The sequence below is a fragment of the Temnothorax longispinosus genome, chromosome 7, assembly GCF_030848805.1.
Source record: "Temnothorax longispinosus isolate EJ_2023e chromosome 7, Tlon_JGU_v1, whole genome shotgun sequence".
NCBI lineage: Eukaryota > Metazoa > Arthropoda > Insecta > Hymenoptera > Formicidae > Temnothorax > Temnothorax longispinosus.
This window is the reverse complement of record NC_092364.1, coordinates 2,025,224-2,049,832: the sequence shown is the minus strand read 5'-3', so window position 1 is coordinate 2,049,832 and position 24,609 is coordinate 2,025,224. Positions and strand designations below refer to the sequence as shown.

The 24,609-nt window shown below is 35.0% G+C and overlaps 1 protein-coding gene across 1 annotated transcript in view; it reads left to right on the top strand.

Annotated features, from left to right (window-relative positions):
• The window catches only part of LOC139815895 (adhesion G protein-coupled receptor E3), a 74,209-nt gene that overhangs the window by 27,704 nt on the left and 21,896 nt on the right, over positions 1-24,609 (top strand). Inside the window, exon 4 of the mRNA XM_071783154.1 lies at positions 9,431-9,536. Coding sequence (XP_071639255.1) covers positions 9,431-9,536 — 106 coding nt within the window. The remainder of the gene's footprint in view (positions 1-9,430; positions 9,537-24,609) is intronic.

Below are 24,609 nucleotides of genomic sequence, written 5' to 3'. Positions count from 1 at the left end.
GAAAATGGACTTGAAAAATAAAGAAAGAGAAAACATGACAGCGAAGACAAAAGCCGCGATTCTTTCTAACTGCGTTTCTCGCATTATATTGTAACACACGCATTGTTCGTTGCATAGCTGCAACTTTATTCCGGCTGAATTTACATTCCAACGCTTATTGTTAGCTGGCTTCTAATTACAACATACCGCACCGTAACTGATATCGTTGTAACATTTTTATAACAATTTTTGCATTTACATTCACGTACTTCCGTTTTGCTCTTTAAAATCATATTTCTTTTCGTGTTTGACTTTGTATGGAATTGCGACAATTTTTTACATATCAAAGCAGTTTCCTATTTTCGCTTTTATAATAAATTATATTATATTTAAAATAAAATTATATTTCTGTTATGAAAACAGATATTAAAAATTGTAGGTAATAAATGATTAATATGATCTAATTATTACAAAATAAAAATCTTTAATATTTAATTATGAAGCGTAATATTGATCAGTCACAGATACAATTTTTTAAGAGAATCAGATGCTGTCATACTATCAAAAATTCCTTAGTAATAATCAATTTCTAATAATATATGTAAAAGAACGTAGTATAACTAACATATATTCAAGATCACAACTGTAATTTTTGGTGCCACTACCATCCGGATAAATTTAGATCTCGGTATATAGCATACGACACTTGACGGACAGGAACTTAGTTTCTCGAATCCTCCGACTATCTCATCACGTTTTCCGACGTCGACGTCCACGCGACGGACAATGCGATAATCTCGAGACGCTTGGATAATCATCGCCGAAGAAATCTTGGGACACGATTCACGAAAATGAAATCTCGAGATTTCATCTTTATTGCAGCGTCACCTCGATCGCTGTCTCAGAATTGCTATAGCATCTTCCACGATGTGGAGGAGATCTTTATCGACTCGGTTATTATCGGAGTTTTCCTGGCCGAGATTTTCATTCGAATCTTGATATCTGGAGGCATATAGTGTCAACGTGATAATGATAGGAATTGTTAACAACTGCGATATGTCGACATATAAAATAGTTACGTGAAAAAAAATTTGAGAAATGGTAGACTGCATAACATTGTTTTACGAAATAAAAAACTCGAGTAAATTTTTAATTTAAAGGATTTACTTTACTTTGAAAATATTTATTTTCAACGAAATTAATTTCACACAAAAGAAAGCAAAAATTTTTTTAACTTAATGAGATTTGTATTAACGAAGCGTTGTATTATCGCGCATTTATTTATATTATTTTCTTTCACTTTGTGTTTTAATAACGTGTAACCTTTAAGAAATTTCGCAATTATAATATTTGCGCTAGTATGTACATGATTTTATCGAAAAGTAATCCCAATATGTAAACTAAACGAATACACGTTGATCTACGCGAGAGTTTTCCTTCGTTACGAGCGTCACGGTAAACGTTACGCACGCCGTCATAAAATGGGCGAGCGTATGCTTCTACGAAAATAAAATATTTATCTTTCGGATCACGACTCGTACGTATGTAGCTCGTTCGAGCGCAGCGTTGTGTTCTTTACACAAGCTTCTGGATATATTGGATATCCTTTCGAATCCAATCTCCCGATAAGAAGACGAAATAAAGCTTCGAGAGAAACGGGAATTAGATGAATTATTTCTTACGCACTGACAATAATATTAATATTAATTTAACATTTTTTTATAGGTTGACATTTTTTATCTGAAAAAAATATTACAATATACCTATTGTTATACATTCAAGGTTCTCTCGCGTGTAGTTAGCAGTCAAAAACTCAGTGCTGCATCCGCGCACTCGCGAAATAAACGCCCACACAGGCTTTACGGTAAAGATCGCTTCATTAATAGAGAAATACAACACGGCTTGCGCAACACGTCTGTACAGCTCAACGGCTTGACTTCAAATTATAGTGTCCGCTTCTTCTGCCCGGATCTACTGAACGTCTCAGCACGGGCGCTAACACAATGTTCAGATATTTTCCTTGATGCGCAATTTCTTTAATTGGACATCATTTCTGCCACGAGGCTGGTAACATCCGACTTAAATAACTTGGTAATTACAGGCAGATTAAAGTTCCGTTAAATTATAAAGCGCTTTATGCGAAGATTGCGAAGTTAGCGATCGTCCCGTTGACGAGACCAAGTTTTGGCTTTAGAAATTCAGATGATTGATACGTGCGAGTCTAGTAAAACAGCCAAGAAGAAAGAACGAGAGAGATACGATTTCATGGCAAGTATGAAAAGTCAGCTGGTTATAAAGCGACAACGTGATACGCGAACGAAAGAGATGGGGGATGACGCGACGCGACGGGTTGAATTTCAAAAGCTCTCCGCAGCTCTTGCTTCCCTCATGTTTTACGGACTGGAAACGGCGAGAAGCCTGTGCTGGGCGCAATTTATACTTCTTAACTCGACAAGCGTACCGCGAAATAACGCGCGGTGACTACGCGTAGGAATCTCGAAAGCATCCACTGCGATTTTCATGGCCGGGAAGTCGCGAAATAGTCTAACCAATTATCAATAGTCCAAAATGTGTCGCGAGATGATTTATTCTTTTATTAATTTCCCTTTCAAGCAAGATCATTATTTCTATTTTTATTCTTTTGTTTTTTTGCTGTTAGTTATATCAATTGTTATGCTTCTAGCTTCTAGATAGTTATTCTTTTTTAGTTCGAAAAATAGCACGTAAAAATGAGTTAAAAATTAACATACAACAAATTAAGAATATTTTTCTAATTTAAATGCATTATGTGAAAAGAAAATTATTTTTCAGGTTCTTGTACGTCAAATTAAGAATAAAATTATCTTTTTCACATGTTGCACAAAATTCTAATATATCTGCATAATTAAAAGTTGGCTAACAAGAAATCGCGGTATAAATATTTCGAATGGTAGCGTTTCTAGTTTAAAGAAATTTAATGTTATGAGACGGCGAAATTTCAACTTACCATTTCAAATTAATTCCCCATAGAGGAAATGGTTTCCATCGGCAATTGTTAAAGTACGCTGGACTTCGTTAGATAAGTGAGAACCTCGCAATGCGTTCCTATTTGCGAAATCTATGAGATCTGAAATCACACCATTTGCGCGTGCGTTTTCGAGTAACTTTCTGCGGTCGTAAATTTTCAATGACCCAACGGGAAAATAAAGTTTAAACGTAGCAACGATTGCGCTACGTTCTTTTCCACCCGGTGGTGTAGTCAAGCATTTCCCGTTGGAAAAATAATGCAACATTCAGCGGCGCAGCCGGATTTTATTCTCTTTATGAGAGAACCGGAAAGTTTAAGTTATAATTTAAATTGAATAGTGGTTAACACTTTACGAATTTGATGAAAAGGATTTAACTCGCTACAATTTAAAACTTTATTTTGTTGTCTTACCGTTGTGGAAGTTATCTTCTCTATTTTTATATAAATCATTCCTTATACATTATTGCAACGAGTTTTTCATAGTATTATTATCGAATTCATCTCGTAGAGAGGAAAAATCATGTTTTCAAACGTTTTAAAGCTTGTCATGCTTATTCGACGAAAATTGTATGAATATAATGCTACTATTCTTTACAGATTTTTAAACTAGAATCTATGATTTTTTTTTTTTAAGAAATTGGATTGGATTTAAATTAGATTTCAGAAATTTTTCAATAAAAATACATAATTATCACTATTGTTTCTAATACTTTTCTTGGCAAAATTGCTTTATTATTCATGTGCCAACGGTTTTTCTCGTAGAAAAAGCATCGCATTTCACGCATCCGCGAGTTTCGATCGAAAAGTGTGCTCGATGCGTCGAATTAGAAGTTGATTTTTGATGGTCACGCCGTTTAAAACACTGGGTCCTCGGGATTTCCATTGCAAATCCGTCTCGCGCGCGCGTAATAAAAACAACCGCTCTGTAAAATTCGATTCGTTTGCGACGCGTCTCGGTAGTGACGCGAAATAACGGAACCGTGGAATCTACGAGCGAGCGACAGCTGCGCAATGACACTGCCGAATGTCACAAACTGTTCAAGTTTCAAGATGATTTTGGCAACTTTTGAATGATAAAAATTAACCAAATTATAAGTTAAATATCACTCACTAAAATCAGAATTGGACTTATTAAAATTAAAATTGAGATTTTAAAGACAACTGAACAACTTAATTAATTTAATATAGACTTCGTGCAATAAAGACAATAAATCTATAATAAGTATCGGATTAAATAATAACTATACTCGATCTGTTCTGGGATGCTTATAAACGCTTTGATGCTTATATGATACTCATGTGATAAGAATTAAGATGCTTACAATTCTTAACGTGTAAATCGTGGAAATATTATTTCCATAATTCCTGTGTTTTTAAGATCAGATACCTAGGCTTTTTTTTTGTTACGGGCTTTGCTGGTGAAAGGATTCGGGCTAACAAGCTTGGAAGTTTCATGTCGACAAACTTGAAGGAACCGTAACGGGTCTCCCTTGGGTGCGATTTATATATCTAAAAGGGAGCGAAAGAGGATCTCATCATCTTAAAGCACTTTCCTCGTACGACGATCGGTTTTTTCTGTTGGTCTTCGGAAATTCGAAGTCAAGTCGAGCGCCGTCGTTGTCGCGACAGTTTCACCCACGACTTGCCTCTTTACGATCCCCGTCGGTGGTAAAAACGTTATAGCATTCCCGATTGTTCGCCATTAGTGCCGTCTGAGATGTCAAAACAACATCACATTCCACTATCGGCCTTATATCACACGAAATTGGGGTGCAAACCTTTGACGAAGAAATAAAATAATGGAAGGAGCGAGACTGACAGAAATATTAAAATAATATAGACATTGTAGACGATAAGAAGTGCATTATTAAGTTACGTTAATAAAGGTAAATATTTATCCTTACGAACCCACTTTCGATGACTTTCTTCTTCACATATATTATAGAGGTTATTCTCCTGAATAACTTTCAGAAAGTTTTCACCGTCGCTAAGGGTAAATATTTACCAATATTATTTCTCATAAGATGTTACATAGTTATAGCTATATAATAATAAAAATAATAGGTAATAGATAATAACGATAGATTTCATTTCCAAGAAGGTACGATATAAGGGACTGTGTCTCTCTGTCTGGAATTTTCGACTGAAAGTTCGATGATTTCTTAATTCTATATCGCTCTTCTCCCCCTCTTCCCGAAAATGCTTCTCTGTCAATTGAAATTTGACGTGCAGACGATTTCTATCGACAACCTGGCATTTCAGTTCAAAGGCAGTTTCACGAAGGCCAAGCAATTCAAATTGACGATCTCCCGAATTCTGCCTGCTGGTATCCTTTATCGAAAATTCGATCAAACTGTCTTGAATATGTGATTACAGTGGCTTCTACCATCGATATCCAATAATGCTTCGATAGCTGTCTCGTTAGCTTTTGCGTGGCCGCTTTTTGATAAAGTCGTCATCGAGATGAAAGTTCGCGGAAAATATCCGTATATTTTCGGATTTCGCGAATATTTCTGGCCTTAAAGTTAACCATAAATACGATAAATCATGAGAAAGGCGAGAGAGAGAGAGAGAGAGAGAGGGGGGGGGAAGGAGCAAATATTTGAGTATGTTATTGCACTTTTATCAAGTTTGTCTTAGATAAACACGAACGTTCATGTATCAAGCCCGAGGCAAGTACATAATTAGTATATTGCGGGAAAAACATTAGACGGGGGCAGGAAAGTTTCGCGCAAGTTGATCCACGACGTAAGAGAGGTCTTGCCCTCTTCTCAGGGGAAGAACGGATCGGGAAATTTTGGGCGCGAAGTTGTTGAGTAACTTGTAAGTCCGGCTTAGTTTCTCGAAGTTGCCTCCGACGAAGACTTGGTGCCTTTGCCATTCCCAGTATAAATTAGATTCGGAAGAGTGATAATAAGATAAATAATAATAAAAACGAAAATTAGGTTACTAGTTATTAGTCCCATGGGTGGTAAGTACCGGTTAAGCGAAAGTTTCTTTGCTCTAACGGAAATTTGACTGGTGTAAAGTTTGAAATTTAATTTAGCCAAGATATTCTATATATCTATAAAATATGATTACATTTTTTATATATTAATGGCGTTTCGCAATATACGATTGATGGTTTTTAGGTCAAAGATTAAAAATTAAGATTAGGAGCTTTCGCACGTCATTAGGTTCGATGAAAAAAGCGGAGTCTTTCCCAAGTTCCGATCGCGGCTGTCGGAGCCTTGATAAATCGCGACGCAATGTCGCTGCTTATCAGCGACGTTGCCCTTAATGGCGCTGTCGTCCTTCGAGATATCAGCATTAGCGGCTGGAACTCAGACGTTTATTGCGCAACTTTCGAGGCTATTGCGAGGTGAATATATCGAGTTATATTCCAATTGCATTATAAATTTTCACACGTGATGAGATTAAAAACACTTGTTAAATAATATCTTTTTGCACGAAAAGTAAATTGGGATACCTATTTATTAAAATAGGTAGCTGCATTTCGCATCAGTTTTTATGTTCCTTCGTTTATTTACGAATTATTTACGCATTATTAAAAGCAGATGTAAATGATTAAAATTGTTTTCCGCATACATATTATATGTCATGTAAAACAGGTGACTTAAAATGAATACTACAGGATAAACCTCTTAATTATCTCTCAAGTTTGTGTTGATGATACAATTAGCCTTGAGATATAATTTCTTCTCAAATTTTGTCTCAAAGTTATGACTGAGATAGATGAGATGGGCGGATAATAATGAAGTTTGTCGAATAATTATATACGAAGAAGCCGCCGTGAGATAATCAAATTTGACGTTAAATGGCTCTCGTTAAAGGGTGAGAAATAAAGGACGGTTTTAAGGAAAATCTCCGGAGAGTCGGTCCGGAGGTGGGTTTCGACTGTCCCTGGTAGAAATTCTACGCGCGATCTCTCGTTCCGCGCGTCCACCTTCGTGAATAATTCATAAAACGATAAAACTTTCAATGCCGAGTACCTACTGGCAAAAAAGCGTCGACAGACGCAAAAGTCGAGGGATCATTATCGTTTTTCATTGCCGCTTCAGTCAAGGCCGCCTTGGGAAATATTTGCAATATACTCTCGTATTAATGGTGTAAAACGCGATTGGAAAGCTCGCTTGCGTTCATATTTTATTAAACTCGCCGATTATATGTAATTACAATTGCATTCTAATTATACATAAAGCATAGTATATAATATCAGAATAATCCGTATATTAACTAAACTAATAATTATTAGTCGTACAATAGTCATTGAAGCTTGGTCTTCAATTCGTTTTGCAACGAGGATATTAAAAGCATGAATTTTATTCATTTTAATTAATATTGCATTAATATTGCATAATTGATATTACTCATATATTATGTATATATTTGTTTAATATATTACATTATTTTTGGCGCGAGATATTTCCTTTGAATCGATGCAACATAATTTTAATAAAGAAAGAACGGATCGCGCGAGAGTACCTATGTGCGGCTTAGTCTCTCATTGGTGACGTATCAAGTACATGCATGTGTGATGTACGTACACAATGTGGATTTATGCCTCTCGCTTCCAGCTGGCGACCTAGAAAAGGGGATACCGATATTCCCCTCTGCATAAACCGAATATCGATGCCACGCAAACGGCGAATAAATCAAACAAATTCGCGAAGTCTGTGCATTTCTCGTCATACTAATATGAATTTATGCGCTGTATTTGCGAGACACACGTTCTGTAAAAAAAAAAAGAATAGATGGTGACATTTTATTGTAGGAAAATATATATAATTAATGTAAAAGAATATTCTTTTATATTTTATTATATTTAATAAAGTTGTTGTGTTTGATGGAGTCTTAAAATTTTCTTCTCTGACAATTACATACTGAGCTAAGTACTTGCAATAAAATTGACTTAGTAATTCTAATATCACTATTTATTATGAAAAATTGTCGTACCGCTTAAAAATATATATCCCTTAAAAAGCTTCCGAATTATTGAATTTTTTTTTCTTTTTTTTCTATATAGCATTTTTTTCTTAGATATTAAATCGCTACGTTTCAGGTCATTCTTTAGAGACTGCGTTTTACCGACAATTTTTACGGTAATTTTTCAAGGGTGATACCTCAAGCTCGATCTTTGCTACGGATATAAGTCCGTTATTCTTGCCTTTGCCCCATCGCCTTATTATTAATCACATTTTTTGCGGTAGCCGTTCTTTGACCGGAATACTTCGCTTTCGTTCATCTTTGAGATGAAAGAGAGATAGTTCTCGTTTGTAACTTTTCTCTATCGCGATCGTTCCTTTGTTTCCGTCAGCGGGCGGATTCCTTCTCGCTATAGAAACCGTTCGGCAACGATTTATGAATTATTCACGGAACGGACGAATTATTCACGAGGATGATTGCACGAACGGTTCGCGACACTTAATTGTAGGCAACCGAAAAGCGGGGCAAATCCATAATTTAAGAGTACCTCCGATCCTCGTCGCGGCTCGCTTACACACTGATTGTAATAAATATAGAGCGACACGTTTTAATTTCCTTATTAATTAAAATTTCTCTCTCTTAATATGACGGGAAAGATATGAAAATATAAATCTGTCGTATAATAATGATGACGATGCTTTTGTGTCGTTTTTAGATAATATTTTCCATTTTTCGATATTTTACTTGTACATTGTTAATATATTATTATTGTAATAATCATTAATATTATCGTTATAACTTTTAAAAATCTATTGAAGTTTAATAACGCTATAATTTCTTCATTAAGAAACTAATCAAAGATTTGAGTAGAGTCAAAAAAGTATGTCGTTTTAAAACTAAGAGAAGATTCACATTTTTTACTTTTTGTAATTTTACCAAAATTATCGTCTTTTAAATTTAAACTGCACTGCTTTTCGGTTGATACACGAGGGCGAATGCAACTGGTACCTCTTCGCTTGCAAGACACGTCATTGCCGATTACCAGACTTATTTCTTTGCGCGAACTCTCGTACGATTGTTGAACGTTCAACTTTCGCGATATCGAGATATCTCTCCCACGAACGTGTGCTATTGGGCGGACGTAATATATTATGTTTACCCTCACATTCTCTCTGTCTATTCTTTGTATTACGTTATCATTATAACAAGAATAATGTAACGTGCTCGTGGGCAAGCATTCGAATATTTACGATCCTTTATTCGATTTCACAAAAATTCGATATTTTCTGCTGTAAATACTTTTCTTTAACGATCTTTTCGCTAATCGTTTTTCGAAAATGGTAAATTATTTCATAATTAAAATTCAAGTTGATATATTTAGGAAAGAGTTAATATTTAATGACAAGCTTTGTGTGAACATTATTTTTCTTTTATTGTCTGAATAAAGCTTTATCCTATACTTATCAATAAGTCAGTGAATAAGTCATCTTTTACTAATTGGCTGTATTTGTGTTTTAGCCTCTTCTCCGACTTGAGAAGCCTGGCAGGCACGACCCTGATGAATCTTTTGGCAGCCCTTTTCATGGTTCAGCTATTGTTCATCGTAGGAGCTGGAGGAGTACAGGTATTTTTTACATTTTTCTATTTTTATCTCATAAAACAATTACCTCGTCTATTATATAAAATCTGAAGAATCTTAGGTTTATATATATGAAAAACTTATAAATACCGTAGCTACTGCACCTTATGCAAAATACAACTATAAAATATAATAATGCACGTTCTTTGCATACATTACGAATATTGGATGATTATTAAAAAGCTATTTGAAAATATCATATCTAACAAGAAAATTCGCTTGACATGTATGTCATACCTGACAGATTTGAACTGTAATGGTTACCCAGATATAACTAGAAAAAAAGTTAGAACTACGTTGATACAACATTTTTCATTTAAAATTATCTCTCGTGTCTGTTAGTGAAATATTTGTGTTTCCTCCGCGAATCCTTCTCTGTACAAACATAATGCGAAAATCGACTCAGATCCGTCGAGGTGTGAATTCCGGTGGCTGCTTTCGGTTCTTCCGCTTTCACAGAGATAAAGAGAGATAGAGAGAAAGAGAAATTCCGTTTCGTGCTCAGCACATCGGCGAGAGTTGCGAGAAAAGCTTTCGTCGGGACTTCCACCGTCTAATGTTCTGCACTTGAATCTCCTTTAATTAAGCTCCAGAATCCGCAAGCTCGTCGCGAAACGCGACAGATTCCTGAATCCTTCTTTTTTCGCTTTTTTGTCAGTTTTGTCCGTTCTTTCGTTTCGCCCGGAAACATCCAAGGAGCAATGTCAGGCGTTCTCGTACACGAGGATGCCTAACATTGTCACTCGAATTCTCCCGGCGAAATGCGATGCCGGTTACCGACAAACCGGGAGAAAGCATTCCGGACTCTCTCTCGAGCGACTATATCGCGGACGGGAGGAGAGAAAAGTTGTAGGAAGACGTTGGGAAGCGTCGATTAGAAACTCAAAGCGGAAATTAGTGGCATTCCTATTTCCAAGTTTTAATTGCGTGTCGGTGACGTCGGGCTTTTCGCCACTGACGACATCAGGATTCGTGCCAAAAATTTTTCTCATCTATTTTTATTGCGGATTTTAATATCGCGCATGATATCGTTAATTTTTTCATACTACCCGGCGGTCGTTGAATTAGCTATAAATTGCTTTAATGACTCCGATGAGATTAAAAAGGGCATTATTGATCATCCTATTTTTACGCTGTTTAATCATCCGTATTATTGAGGTATACTATAAATTTTGTAATTATTTTTAATTCGAAATAATGGAAAATATACATCAATTAACTTTGTTGATTAAATTTACTGGAAATTTGGTCATCAGGATTTTATTATCGTTTTTACTAACGTAATGATAATATGAAGCAAGTTTTGTTTTTCATGTGAAATGTTAGAGCGTAATATATACAGAAAATTTATACAATGTTACCATTAAATCTTAAAAAACTATTAGGTCTTTCATAAACTATAATTTAAATTACTCGAAAATGTGATAAAAACATAATTGCAATTTAGTAATTTATAATATTTCTTAGAATAATAATAGTTTTTCTTTAAAAGAACGCGCTTGCAAGCAAATGTCCTTTGCGAATTTTATTGAGCACGTTGCGATGTTTAATTACTAGCCACGTATAATAATGACGCATAAAAAATAAAAAGACGCAAAATGCCACGTGCCAGTCGTCAGTCGTAAAAACATCGTGAATATTATTCACTGGGCAAAAGTAAATTTCATTGCATTCTTCCCGCGGAAATGAAAAACGTATATATGCCATGCCTGCTTTGAAAAGAACGAACAAGGAGAATTTCTCTTAGATTTAACAACGAAGAAACAAGCGCGCTCTCGTTTCTTCACCTTTAGATAAAGAAAAGATTCACTGCACCTGCAACGGATATATTTTTCTTTACAAAAATAGAGACAGAACATATATTATATGTATATAAAAATACATATATATACGTGCATATATATAATAATATGCGTGCCGAAAAAATCCGCATGGAAACGAGATTCTTTTTAGGTCAAATGTTATTCATCGCAGTTGCAAATCGTGGCCTTTGATCTTTGAGGATCCTCTAATGGGATACATTTCGTTTTAAAAATATAGGCAAAACATGAGATCTTTTCATATGTCACTCGCATATGAAAAGATCTCGTGTTTCGCCTATATTTTTAAAACGAAATGTATCCCATGTAATATATAATTCAAGTTCATATTTTCGGCTTCATATTCATTAATTCTGTGAAGCTATCGTAACAGAATATTTTCATCTTTTTTTTGTTTGATATTTACCAAAGTAGAGAAAATTCCTGAATATAAAATTTCATATATGATACGGGCAAAATTAATTTATATATATTTTTTCTTTCAATCTTAATAATTAATTTATAAATATATATGACACATTTAATTTAAAACGTCATAAGTCTAGCAAGTATTTTGTGTAAATTTCACAGAAGAATTTATCCGTTTTTTGTATAATGAAATCTGCATGTATCCATTTTTTTATTTTATTCAATTTTATTTAATTAATATAATCCACACACACACGGGAAATAGCCGTATAATAAAATTTGTGAAACGTATTTCTTTTATCGAATTTCCTAACCATCGAAAAAAATAGAACTAATTGGCCCTTAAATTTTATTCTATCAATAAATAACAGATAGAGGACGAATAAAAAGAAAGTAAATCGGAAATATATCGGCGATTTTACGCATGAACGAAAAGAAGAGAAGGTCATTTAAGTCGAGTTAGTGTTTTTTCTACGAGGTGCTAAATTTTATGACCGCGAACTGGGCGAAGCTCGTCGCCAAGAAAGACCCTACACGCGAGCAATATATCTCGTCGTACTTGTACATACATGCAGCAGGCGAGAAAAAAAAGATTTATCTCAACAGAGGTGTACGAGCGAACGCGTTAGATGTTACGAGGTCAGAGTGCCGTCCCTTCGAGACAAGCCGCCCTTCCGTGTAACTCCCTAATTGCGGTCTTGTCTTGTGTCAGTATGTAAAGACGAATTTGCATTGAATGTATGTATGTATGAGCGAGTTTCTAACATAATATTAAACTTGATGCAAATATAGAATCATATTGCAAGGAAAAATTGATGTGTCATTAAAATAATGTTACAGTACAGGGATATATAATAGAAATCGATTAAATATTATTATGTATACAATACATCTCGCAATTATACATCGTGCAATTTTAACAGCACACAGTATTCTGACAATTAATAACTCGTTATATTTTAGAGATTATAATTATAATCGAAAATCCTGATAGCTCTCGAAGCATTTACGAATCATAAGTTGGATATAAAAGCTGTCCAATGATCGTGCACAATACAAGTAACTGCGCTTACACGCATTATACCGATCTATCATCTGTTATTGATTTTCTCAGTTCAGATAATATTGGATTTTCCTGCTCAGCTATTTTGCATTTACATGCTTGCTACATGCAGGTTGATACACATCATACACTACTGACTACAGCAATCAGCTGCTTTTGACAGATTGATCAGTAGCAAAGTTTAGATGACACGTGCAAATTATATAATCTGTTTTTTAATGGATATATAAATGATAACGTACACTGCACGCTATTGTATACGCAAGATTACCGGGCGGCAATTTGTGTGGCAAGCCGCCCCCATTATTATCTCTTTGCACGAGATACGAGCATTTTCTGTGAATAATTATTTAGCGGGTAACGTTTATCAATATGCGCAACCGATTAACTCGCACAATTAATTCGCTAACGTAAACGTGTCGAAGCGACGGCAATTTTTCGAAGCCACATCGCGCGTTTTATTCGTTAGATGTAATAGCAGTCAAAGCGATAGGGAATGGAAAATTTTAATCACCATTCCGTTGCGACATTTACGAGCGATAATTATATCCTCAATCGATGCCTAGACTCGAATATATTTCGCGCTTTGAACTTTTCGCCGATGTAAACGTAATTTGTCCACAATTTTCGATGCTGACGCGTGCTGAATACGTGTAGTTCGCTGGTCGAGCGATTCGAGTAACAAAAAGACGTGATAAGCTCGACCGATTGATTAAAAATTAATTTAAAATGCAAAGAACAGAATGTTCAGTGTGAATTTATTTTACGAAACGTTTAATGTCGGAATAGCAAATCGATTGGCACGCAACCTTGGTTTGTCTCTTGCATGTTAAAACTTGCTAATGATGACCAACTTAACAATATCAGCTGGTTGTTATTGATTACTCTATTATTTGTAACACACGCTTAAACTTCAACCTAACCTTGACATTTTCGCTTCAAATTTTACTAATTTTCGGTACTAATTAATCTAGAACACGTTGTTAGTACACTGCTTGTACGATATCTTGCATAATTATAATTAAATATAAGAAATGAAACTATAAGATTATTTTGGCTGCATTCCGATATTTACTGTTAGCAACTGTCAGCACTGAAAATCTATGGTATACGCGACGTAAAATATAGAAAAATATAGATTTTTAGTACTGACAGTTAATATCGGAATACAGCCATAAAGAAGGAGAGTCATTTTTATAGATTTAAATATTATAGATTTAACAATGAAATATATACTATTCTGACTAGCAGCTCAATGTACGACTGGTGATATATCAGCATTTCAAAAAGTCAACAAGTTTGTGAAATAGCTTGACATTATTTTTTATCTGACAAGAGATATCCGACATCCGACAATAGAATATCAATAACGATATTTTCCGTCGACAAGACAGATGCAATGAGCAGGGGAGGAGTTTATTAGAGACGGCAAAATCCCACTTCGTCATACCGCTTGACGGAGATAAATCTCCGTCGGTTGTGTAATTTCACGGCCGTCACGAAGCAATTCGGCTTTATTGTTACCCGCCTCGGGGATTCGTGAGAAGAGGGGCACAAAATAAATTAATTCAACCCGCGAGACCCCTTGCGCATTTTCTTGGTCCCGATTTCGAGTAGTTTTGACATGCGGTGCTCGTTTCTGCGAAAATCGAAGAGAGTAAAAAAGAATAAAGAAAAAAGAAAAAGAAAAGGATTTATAGTCTGGGGCAAGTATCGGCAAAATGAAGAATATAGCTAGAAAAGTTAAGATAAATATTGCACAAGAATATTGAAAGTATTATAAGTAAAATAGTAGTGAAAAAAGCGAAAAGTTAACAAAAAAGTCGGCTTTTTACTATATCCCGATATAATTAAAAACTTTTTTAATTGTAACTAGGAGGACGCAAAAGATTTTGAATAACCGTAGTAGAGAATATAATAGAAAAGAATCTGTGAATATTATTAGGAATTTATTATAAAATAAATAAAATTTTAGAATAAAAAAAGAAGTGCCATTTTGATAATGTTATCTAGCTACTACAAAAAGAAACAAGTCTTTTAAATTCTCATTTACCGGAACATTATTGCATATCTAAATATATCATGGATATAGACGAAGCACCTTCCATGTTCACATTGTATATACTTTACATTCCTACGGCGTTTCCGGTTCCATCCAATAGAGCAGTAGTGCATTTCGTGTGCAGCTCGCAATCTCGATATATCGCCGTCCCGCATTAAGTCAGACACGTTTACGAGCTCCGTACCACAGCTAGGGATGCTGGCAGGCGAGATAAAGTTTTGCGGGCGAGATAACGTTTTGGTCGGAATTAAAAGGTACGAACGGGAGGGATATTAATCCATCTTAATGTTTCTTCCAATCTATCTGAAGTCCTTGTTAATAGTGTTTGCAACGATGTTAATACGTGAAAGCTTTATATGCTAGAATGCTAAATTAATCATTATACTTAATTTCAATTAATAAATAGGTTTTATGTAATAATTATAAAATATAAAATTGCGCTTATAAATTATCATCAATTTTGAAATAGGTAAATATATTATAAATAAATATTAAATTATAATTTTATTAATACAAAAATTAAGACACAGCTTTTGTAAAAAGATAATCAACGTTACCGGTTCAGTGAGTTCAATATACTTCAAGCATCTAAACCACGACTCCATCAATCCTAAATCTAAGTTAGTGACTTATTGTTAGGTCATAAGAATTAGGAAGAAACTTTTTCCTCGGTGGCGTTGACAAGAACACTCAGTTTATGCGTTATTTCCTTGGAAATCTCGCATCTGGTGGTGCTGCCGGAGCCACGTCTCTGTGCTTCGTCTACCCACTCGACTTTGCCAGAACCAGGTTGGCTGCCGATGTAGGCAAAGCAGGCGCTGAGCGTGAGTTCTCAGGCTTAGGTAATTGTTTGACGAAAATCTTCAAATCTGACGGTCTCATCGGTCTTTACCGCGGATTCGGCGTATCGGTGCAGGGTATCATCATTTATCGTGCGTCTTACTTCGGTTTCTACGACACTGCCCGTGGTATGCTGCCAGACCCTAAAAATACTCCATTCCTCGTCTCATGGGGTATCGCCCAGGTCGTAACCACTGTCGCGGGTATTGTGTCCTATCCCTTCGATACAGTACATAAACTGTTCTGGTTGGTCCAAGTACAGGATCAAACCAGACAAGATTGGCAAGATCACTATCAGTTAATGACATCAATTAACACAGCGGTCATTAATATTAGAAGAAGATTCATTGTACGGGAGTGTAGGTAAAGATAAAGGCGCTTTCCTGACCAGTATCAGATTATCAGATCCTTAGGAACAATATTCACAGTCCGATCGTGTACTCAGGACCGTCCGAAAATCTGGACAGTCTTCAGATTTTATCCCCAGCAAGTAAAATGACCTTACAGCATTTCGAGCGTACGACGAGAACGATCTTGAACACAAGATCGGACTATGAGTACTGCTTAGGATCCGAAGTATTCATATATGCCCCATCCTTATATATGAATCATACAAAAAACAAACGCTATCGAGAACATTTGGCGTTATTAATTTCATTTTTCTGAAATTGGGCTAATAGTGGAATTAAAAATAATAAATCCTAGTTAACATTGAAGAATTAAAGTTATGCAACTATTTGCAAGATTTCTTACGAGAATATTATAAATTCTAATAAAAGTATAATATATAACTTTTGCAATAATTAAACCATCACAAAGGTACAAGGTGATAGACACCAAACGACCGATAACTGAACTAAAGTACGTAACACTTATATGAGCTGTATTATAATATCGCAACAGATTTAGAATTCACCGAATGTTAAACAAAGATAAATAATGCATCATGCATGAAACATGAAACGGAATGCACCCTCGGTATCATTTGTATTTGCATTAAACTCATGTTTTACCGGCGGAGCCTGCTGTTATAATCTGACAACAGATCGTCGGAAGAAATGGAATTTTTCATTTCATAAATATTTAAATGGTTACGAAACAGCAGATTCTGCTTAGTTTCTATGTAGTAAATCTGTCATTATATAGTTTTGTTATTAGTTTGTTAGCAGATTTTGTTATATTACTATATTACTATTATTCTATCGACAAAATTTGTAACAGTTTTCAAATTACATTTTTAACAGATTTGGCTATCCGAATATATAGAAACTCTTCATGACGAGTAATTTCTCAAAATCTCTCTCTCTCTATATATATATATAATATATATTTTGATTCTTTAATTAAAATTCGTTTCCACCCAAAGAGCGCCAATGCGCGTATAATGCGCTTTGAATGTACCTTAAACTTTGCATTAAATGTGGATATTTATCCCGCATTATATGCGCATTTAATGCATATTATGAAAGCGCATACCAAAAAGTGCACCTATACGTTCATTGATCGAGGAGCCCAATCGGACAACTATTAGTGAACTCTGTACTCTGTACTATATTAGAATTTCTCTTCGTGCCCAGATTTTAAGCATTGCTGTGAGCATATTCCAGTACAGCTATCACAGAATAAATAATAATAACGTATTAATAAAATAAATATTTTAATGGTTCAGGTATTACCTAGACACTTTCTATTATATGCATACGTGTAATCGAGAAAAGGGTATTAAATATCGATAACTTGATCCTTGTTACAAGAAAACTACACTGAGAAAAAATGTGTCTGCATTTTAGTAAATATTAGTTTGCATACAACTGTGACTCCATTTACTAGAATGAAAAAATTTTTCCTTTTTATTGGTATATATTTACTGAGAAAAAAATATACTAATAAAAAGGAAAATTTTCTTTATTTTAGTAAATGAAGTTACAGTTGTATGCAAACGAATATTTACTAAAATGCAGACAAATTTTTTATCTCAGTATATCGTTTACTACTAATATAAATCACGATTTTATAAACGCTGTTTAAAATATGTTTGTTACAAAAAAGTATTTAATATTATATAAATTTGTTGAAAATTGATATTAAAGATTTACGTATGATTTAATAATATGGTCTGCGTGTGCATGTGAAATTGTAAATTCATCGCAAAAACAATTCTTGCGCGAGAACATTCGTGTTAAAAGAAGATTGATAGCGAATACCAAGGATTCGGACTTGGTGATTTACAGTCTCTCATCACGTGTGATATTAAAGGTTATTTCTTGGGCGAGGAAGTTTAATAACGCGCGCATTAAATCACTATAATTAGTACGATTATGCGTATCGTAGAAGCGTTGTTTCTCCTACATTTAGGAATATGATATATCACATCCTGCATTAATGTTTCTGAGGGGATCGTTGGAAATAAAATGGGGATTAAGTAAATCCACCAGCAAGCAATTCCGAGAAATTTTAATATCCGATTACGGTATAACGTCTGTAATCGATACACTATGAAAAATATCTGCGGATTATTTTTAAATAATAATAGAAAAGTGACAAAAAAGGAATTGGCGAAAGATGTAAATTTTTGTGAAATTTGAGTATGGTAAAATAAAGTGTCATATGTTAACGCGTAACTCGTGATTAAAATAATATATACGATTATTCATTGCAAAACAATGCAATGCACTTTTGACAATGCTCGGTGAAATTTCGTTAAAAATCAAGAAATTTTACCAATTTTATCGCTATAAAATAACATATTTTATAATTAATTTGCATAAAATCTTGAGCAAATATTTGAACTTTATCTTAATAAGATTTTTAACATAGAAAATTATCTAATAAACTATAAAAATAGAAAAATAGAATATCTAAAATACAGAATATTATCATAAGAACTTAATTACATAAAAGTTTCATTGCCAGGTCTTTTGACAAATTTTAAATATTTATGAAGCATCTCGTACGCTCGTTTATCGTTGCATAATAAGCCACGAGAATGTGCTTTTGTGGAAAGAGCTTCGCGATGTTTCAGTGGGGAAAAGCATGTAATTTACGGTGCGAGGGATGTATAATAATTTAGCTAAAACTAGGCGTTGCAAGTTTCTTTTATATTAGGACGCGCTAACTTTTTGTTACGTTATAATTACGAAAAATGCGGGACTAAAATTTTCCTGAAATTCGCAAACTGACCCGAAATTTCGTCTCGAAATTCCGTTGCGCGGAAATTCACTTAAGGAAGGATGCTATTTATGGAGCTGCGTAAATCACGATCAACCGCCAGGCAATGAATGCTAGAATGAGAACGCGACTTACCTAAAAATTGGGTGATGGGGTAACGCGGATAACTGAATACAAGATATTCTCATCATGTATAATCTCTTACGATGGACCTACAGAATATTACGTTCTTTAAATTCACTTAAATTTAAAAATGTTTAGAGAATTAATTAATTTTTATTTTATGTCGATTTCTTACATATTATTTTATTCTCAATATTGTTTTTATTAATTTAATCGCTGAACGGTACATTAATAGGAGGAGAGAATATATATGTTGTTTCTAGATAAAAATCTTTCTGATATCTATATTAGTTTTTGATTAAAGATTTAAGTATTTTTATTTATTTTAATACGACAAACATTATACGTTTGATAAATGATCGACTTAACATCTGATTTTAAATAATCGCTAGCCTGACAAACAGCGAGAATACAGCGCGAAAAAAAGAGAAAGAACGTTATATGTCTATATCTTTGTTTATTCGCTAGCCGAAGCTCCGAGCGCATACGTATGTGCCTCTTGCGTGTGTGTGCATCCCCACCACCCGATTGTCGGGTGAGCCACGACCTCATTCTGGCCAATTCTGGCATTGTTGTCGCCAACACACGTTAGTTTTGTCGGTCCCAATCTTGCGGCTCCTGCGGAGTAAAGTGATTTTCGCGGCAAGTCTTACGATTTAGAGGAACAATCCCATGGAGATTTGTCTCGAGATAACGGAGAAAACCCCGAAGAGAAATCCAACTTGAGCGACACGGATCGGGAGCGTTGCAACGCCGAAAACGTGTGTAAGAACTTTGCGTCTGTCCCCGACACGTGGAAATGCAACTGCAATATACCGACATCGGAAACTCACGTTCTGTCAGGAAACCGAGTTGCTTCTCGCGGGAGATCGCCAATTCGAATTTGCTCGAAAACTCGAGTGAGTGATATTGGTATACCTGGCAAAGGTAAAACTTTTCGGGAAAGAGAAGGAAATTAAATATCTGTTATGGAGACTTCGGGGCATTTAAAATTTATGAAAAATTCGCGTTTGCGACTAATAAAAATAACGGATTTTTTTTACAATATTTAATTAAACTCATTCTGTCCACTCATTACATAATAACAGTTATTTAGTTTCAACTGTTTCTGAACATATTATATCACTGTATATTAGTGTCTCAAAATTATCATGTGATTATCACATTATTGTTCGATTAAATATCGAAGAAGGACCAGCCGTTACGAGATAAGTTTCACAAGGGAAAAGTATTTTTCCCTTTTTTGGCAGAAGAAAATCTTACTCCGTTCTGAGACTGTATAAAAAGACTGACGAGGATTTCCACCGGTTCCATTGAGTAGTTTTTAATTAAGCGCGAAATGGCCGAGAGACAAAGCGGCGGCAACTTACGAACGGTAATGGAGCTCTTAGATCAACTTGCTCTTCTCATCGGCGCCGAGCAAAATAAAATTACTGATCAGAATGGAAAATCAATCACATATCCCTTCTCCTCCCGTTCCCTTTTGCTCGCACCTTTAGGATACGAATTAAAGCCACGACCCGAATGTAATTTTTGTCCTAAACTCCCACGCAGGCTCGGTCGATCTTAGATAATGGCCCATGAAGATTGCACGGATCTCGCTGCATAATTTATGGTAACGTAAGTTTTCCCTCGTCGACGGTGAACATATCTTCTATGACTGTGATTCTTTTAACCTCCTTAAATTACCATTGCCCCATTTTCGAAACTGTATTCAAAGCTCTTCGAAATTCTAGGAATTCCAAAGAAAAGTTAAAGTAATAGAGTCGCGCTTAAATGTTTTTCGCGAGTTGGAAGCTCTCCTTGCGTCCCCGATTGTCTTTACTTTTGTTTCAAAATAAATTATTCCGACATTTACATTTATAAATCTTTAACGGCTCAGTTAAAATTTAATTAAATTTGCTTTAGCTAGAATTTAATCGAGAGAGAGAGAGAAAGAGAGAGAGAGAGAGGGATGTGTGTCCGTGGCATTATTCACGCGACTGCTTATTATTGTTGCACGCCCGTCCAGAAACAAAGCCTTGCATTGTTGCATTGTACGTCAGGGCATTTTCTCATCGACGCGAGGTGTCAGGTGCGAAACGCGTGGCCTTGTTATCCGCGCCAGTTATCGATTACACCGAGCTTTGTTGCCAGGGATTTTTAACAATAAGGGCCTGTCGGCGCGCCTGCAATTTAACGATTGGCCGACTGACACCTTGTGAAACGCGCGACGCGGTTATGCGGGCGATTTGAAGGAAGGCGCGCCTGTATTTTTACTGCGCAATAAAATATGCGGGACTCTTATCGGAAACGAAATTACAATATCACAAGTTCAAGTTTCTAAAGATTATAAATCATTTCTAAAATTATCAAAGTGATCGATAGCTCCGTTTACATCTATTACACGAGTATCGGTGAAACGTTTATACGTTTCGTAGACACGTTTTTTTTGTGATTTGTGCTTAGAATCTATTTTCTATCGTGTGTCCACATTTATTCTCTGCATTTCGTTCGATTTGGCAATCACGTGGAGAATACTTTTGCCGCGTATTGCGTTCTCATTTTGAGAGTAAACATACCGAGTTGCCGAAAGTGCTCCGATGAGTAACGAAAAAATTCCAATCGCGAGCAAACGGCTCGGAGCGATGGCGAGATAACTGGTCATGATTTCGTTACTGCGTGATTGGCGCAGTGTAAATAAAACCTGTTTCGTCTGTCTGCGATATTTTTTGGAACTCGCCGTTTTTCAGCGGCATCTAAAATTCGTCCAATTCGCGTCTAGTCCGAATCCGCTTTTTTTCCCCGCGTTCACATCGTTTTCGCGAAATTGTACGTTATGAAATTGTACCGAAAATCCGCATTGCAGTAGACGTTGCTTGTAAACTAGCGAGCTTTCACGAATTAATGGACGTCAAGAAATTTTTTTGTTCGTGTATCTCTAAGCTGTTACAAAAATGAATCGATTCTTTATTTTTTGTTAAATCTAAAGATAATTGATACTCTTGCGTAAGCTATCGATTATTTGTCGTTGATAGCCGTTTTCGTTAAATTCATATACGCCGTAATATGATTCTTAAATATTAAAGTAAACTTGAGCAACGTATATCTGTAACGTATGTACATATTTGAATTTTATTCATCATTGAATTTTACTCACACGATTTCGCATTATGCGGGTCACGAATCCTGGATTTGTCACTAGCCGAGTAAACGGACAGCCGTTTATTCAAATAGCTTTCCTAGATAATGTTGTACATACACGGTGTATTATAATAACGTGAGACTCGGTCCAGAGGGTAATTTCAATGAATTTGAAACTGCATTAGAATATTTTGCACGCGTATGTTATACATTTCGAAACATCTAGTACATAAAAATACTCGAGATACTTGATACTAGCATTTCAAAAATTGTCTTGAAAAATAACGATTAAGTCGTTGAGGAAAAAGCCTGATTCTCCCGATTAAATCTATTTTTGAAAGTGGATTCACTCGGACACATGTAATGTTACAGGATACACCCTGTACATATCCACAAGTGCAACACGGTCTCGTATGTTCAAGTATCTCGTGCATTACCTCGATGGTGCGCGAAGGTTTCTTGCTTCATTTCATCGTAACGACCGCTTTTACGGCGACTTACATTCTTGCGCGGTCACGTCTCGCCTGTAAGGTGGTTCACGACGTTCCGCTCTCCTTCATCGAAACTTTCCCATCTCTTTTCTTTATTATACCCTCCAGTGATCGCGCCAGTGCACCGAGTGCACCGGCTAGTTAATGCGACGGTGGTGTTGCAGAAACGCTTCTCATCGTTCACTTTTACTACCATTTTTATAACTATGCATTCGAAGTCTCTCATAATTTCGGACGGTGTCTCTTATTTGTAAATGTGTTTATTACGCTGTACAAAATGTACATATTATACACATTTACACACACATATGCTATATATTTTTTATATAAAATAATATACATATTTATAGTTTGTTTTAAAAATTACATAAAATATATGGCAGCATTGTATAAAACTCAGGATAAAATTTAGTAAATATGTCACAAAGATAAGTGGGTGAATAAAATAAGCTAAGAATTTGCCGTCGTACATTTTACAAATATTTTACATGTATGGAAAGAACGGTTTTGCTGAAGTATCTAAAAATTTAGCTAGATACCAGATCTGAAAATAATTTTGTTGGACCATCAAAATAATTATGTAGAACACTCAAACTGATTGCTAAAATGTCAAAATTTTTTACAGCATTATTATCATATTTCAGCGACCTACTATAAATATTTTGATGGTGCAACAAAATTATGTCTGGATCTGTTCTATTTTCCGAGCAGTTGCAATTTTTTTTTACGTCACTACGATAAATATTCATTTGCAAAAAAATAGAAATTACTGATGCAAAGGCTCGCAGCATGTGTATTTACAAACGATCTCGCGCGCGTGACACAAAGTTCGTTTTCATCGAGATCTCATTTTATGGCCGTCAACAACGTCACAAAAAATTCATTCGCGCGATATTGTCGCGAAAACGTTTGCGAGAGGTGACGCAGCATTGATAAAAGGATAGCTTTTAACGGGCTGAATGCTACGGAATTCTTGTCAACGGAAAAGAAAATTGCTATGTTTAATATTATACTTGAAATTTGATAATAAATATTCCGACTAAAAATAATGAGACTCGTATATAATTTTATAATATACTTTAGAATTTTAACTAGTAAGGAATATAAAAATTATATGTTTCAATTACGTACAGGTGGACCTTACTTCAACAGAATTTTAATGTAAGACTTACTAGGGAAAACTTACCAACCCAGAAATTCTAATTTTATGAAACTGCATAAATTAAGTGGGATAAGTGAATTTGAAAATTCTATTGTTGCCATAAAACAATTTTAAACGGTGGAATAATTTCTTATACCGTGCAAAGTGTCGCACGATACTCGTCATAGTTTGATCAGTGTAATTCGCACGCGATCGTGTTTTTGCGAATGCAATAATCTATTTAATCTAGGGAAAAAAGGAAGAAGAGGCAAACAACTCTTATATATCGGTTGGTGAGCTACAAAATAACTTTTATTTTATCTTGAGTTGACAATGATGTACAAAAATATTAAATCTATGATGTATCTAAATTTATGTCTCATGTCAGCTAATTAATGAGGGAAATTAGAGAATAATATTAAAGAAATAATATCGCTCGTAAGAGTCGTGATAAAACAATAATTATAATTCCATGTATGTATGTAAAATTACATTATCGGTTTGGCGAAGTCCCTTATTAATTACAAAGATACATGTAATATTAAAAACCGGTAAACTTTAGTAAATAATAATTCTTCTTAATGTTTTCAGTAAAGAATTGACTTTAAATTTATTATTTAAATTATTGACTAGAATCTATAGTGTCTGAGACACCTTATATATTAGCTTTCTGTTTATTACCCCCTTTGCGTAAATAATAAAGAAGCGATGCGCTACCTTACCTTATCGTTTCTTGAGAGGTGCCCTGCATCATAGGGAGAGAGAGACTCGCTTAAGTCGACGACCTTTATCGAGGACATTTACGTTTTTTAACCACAT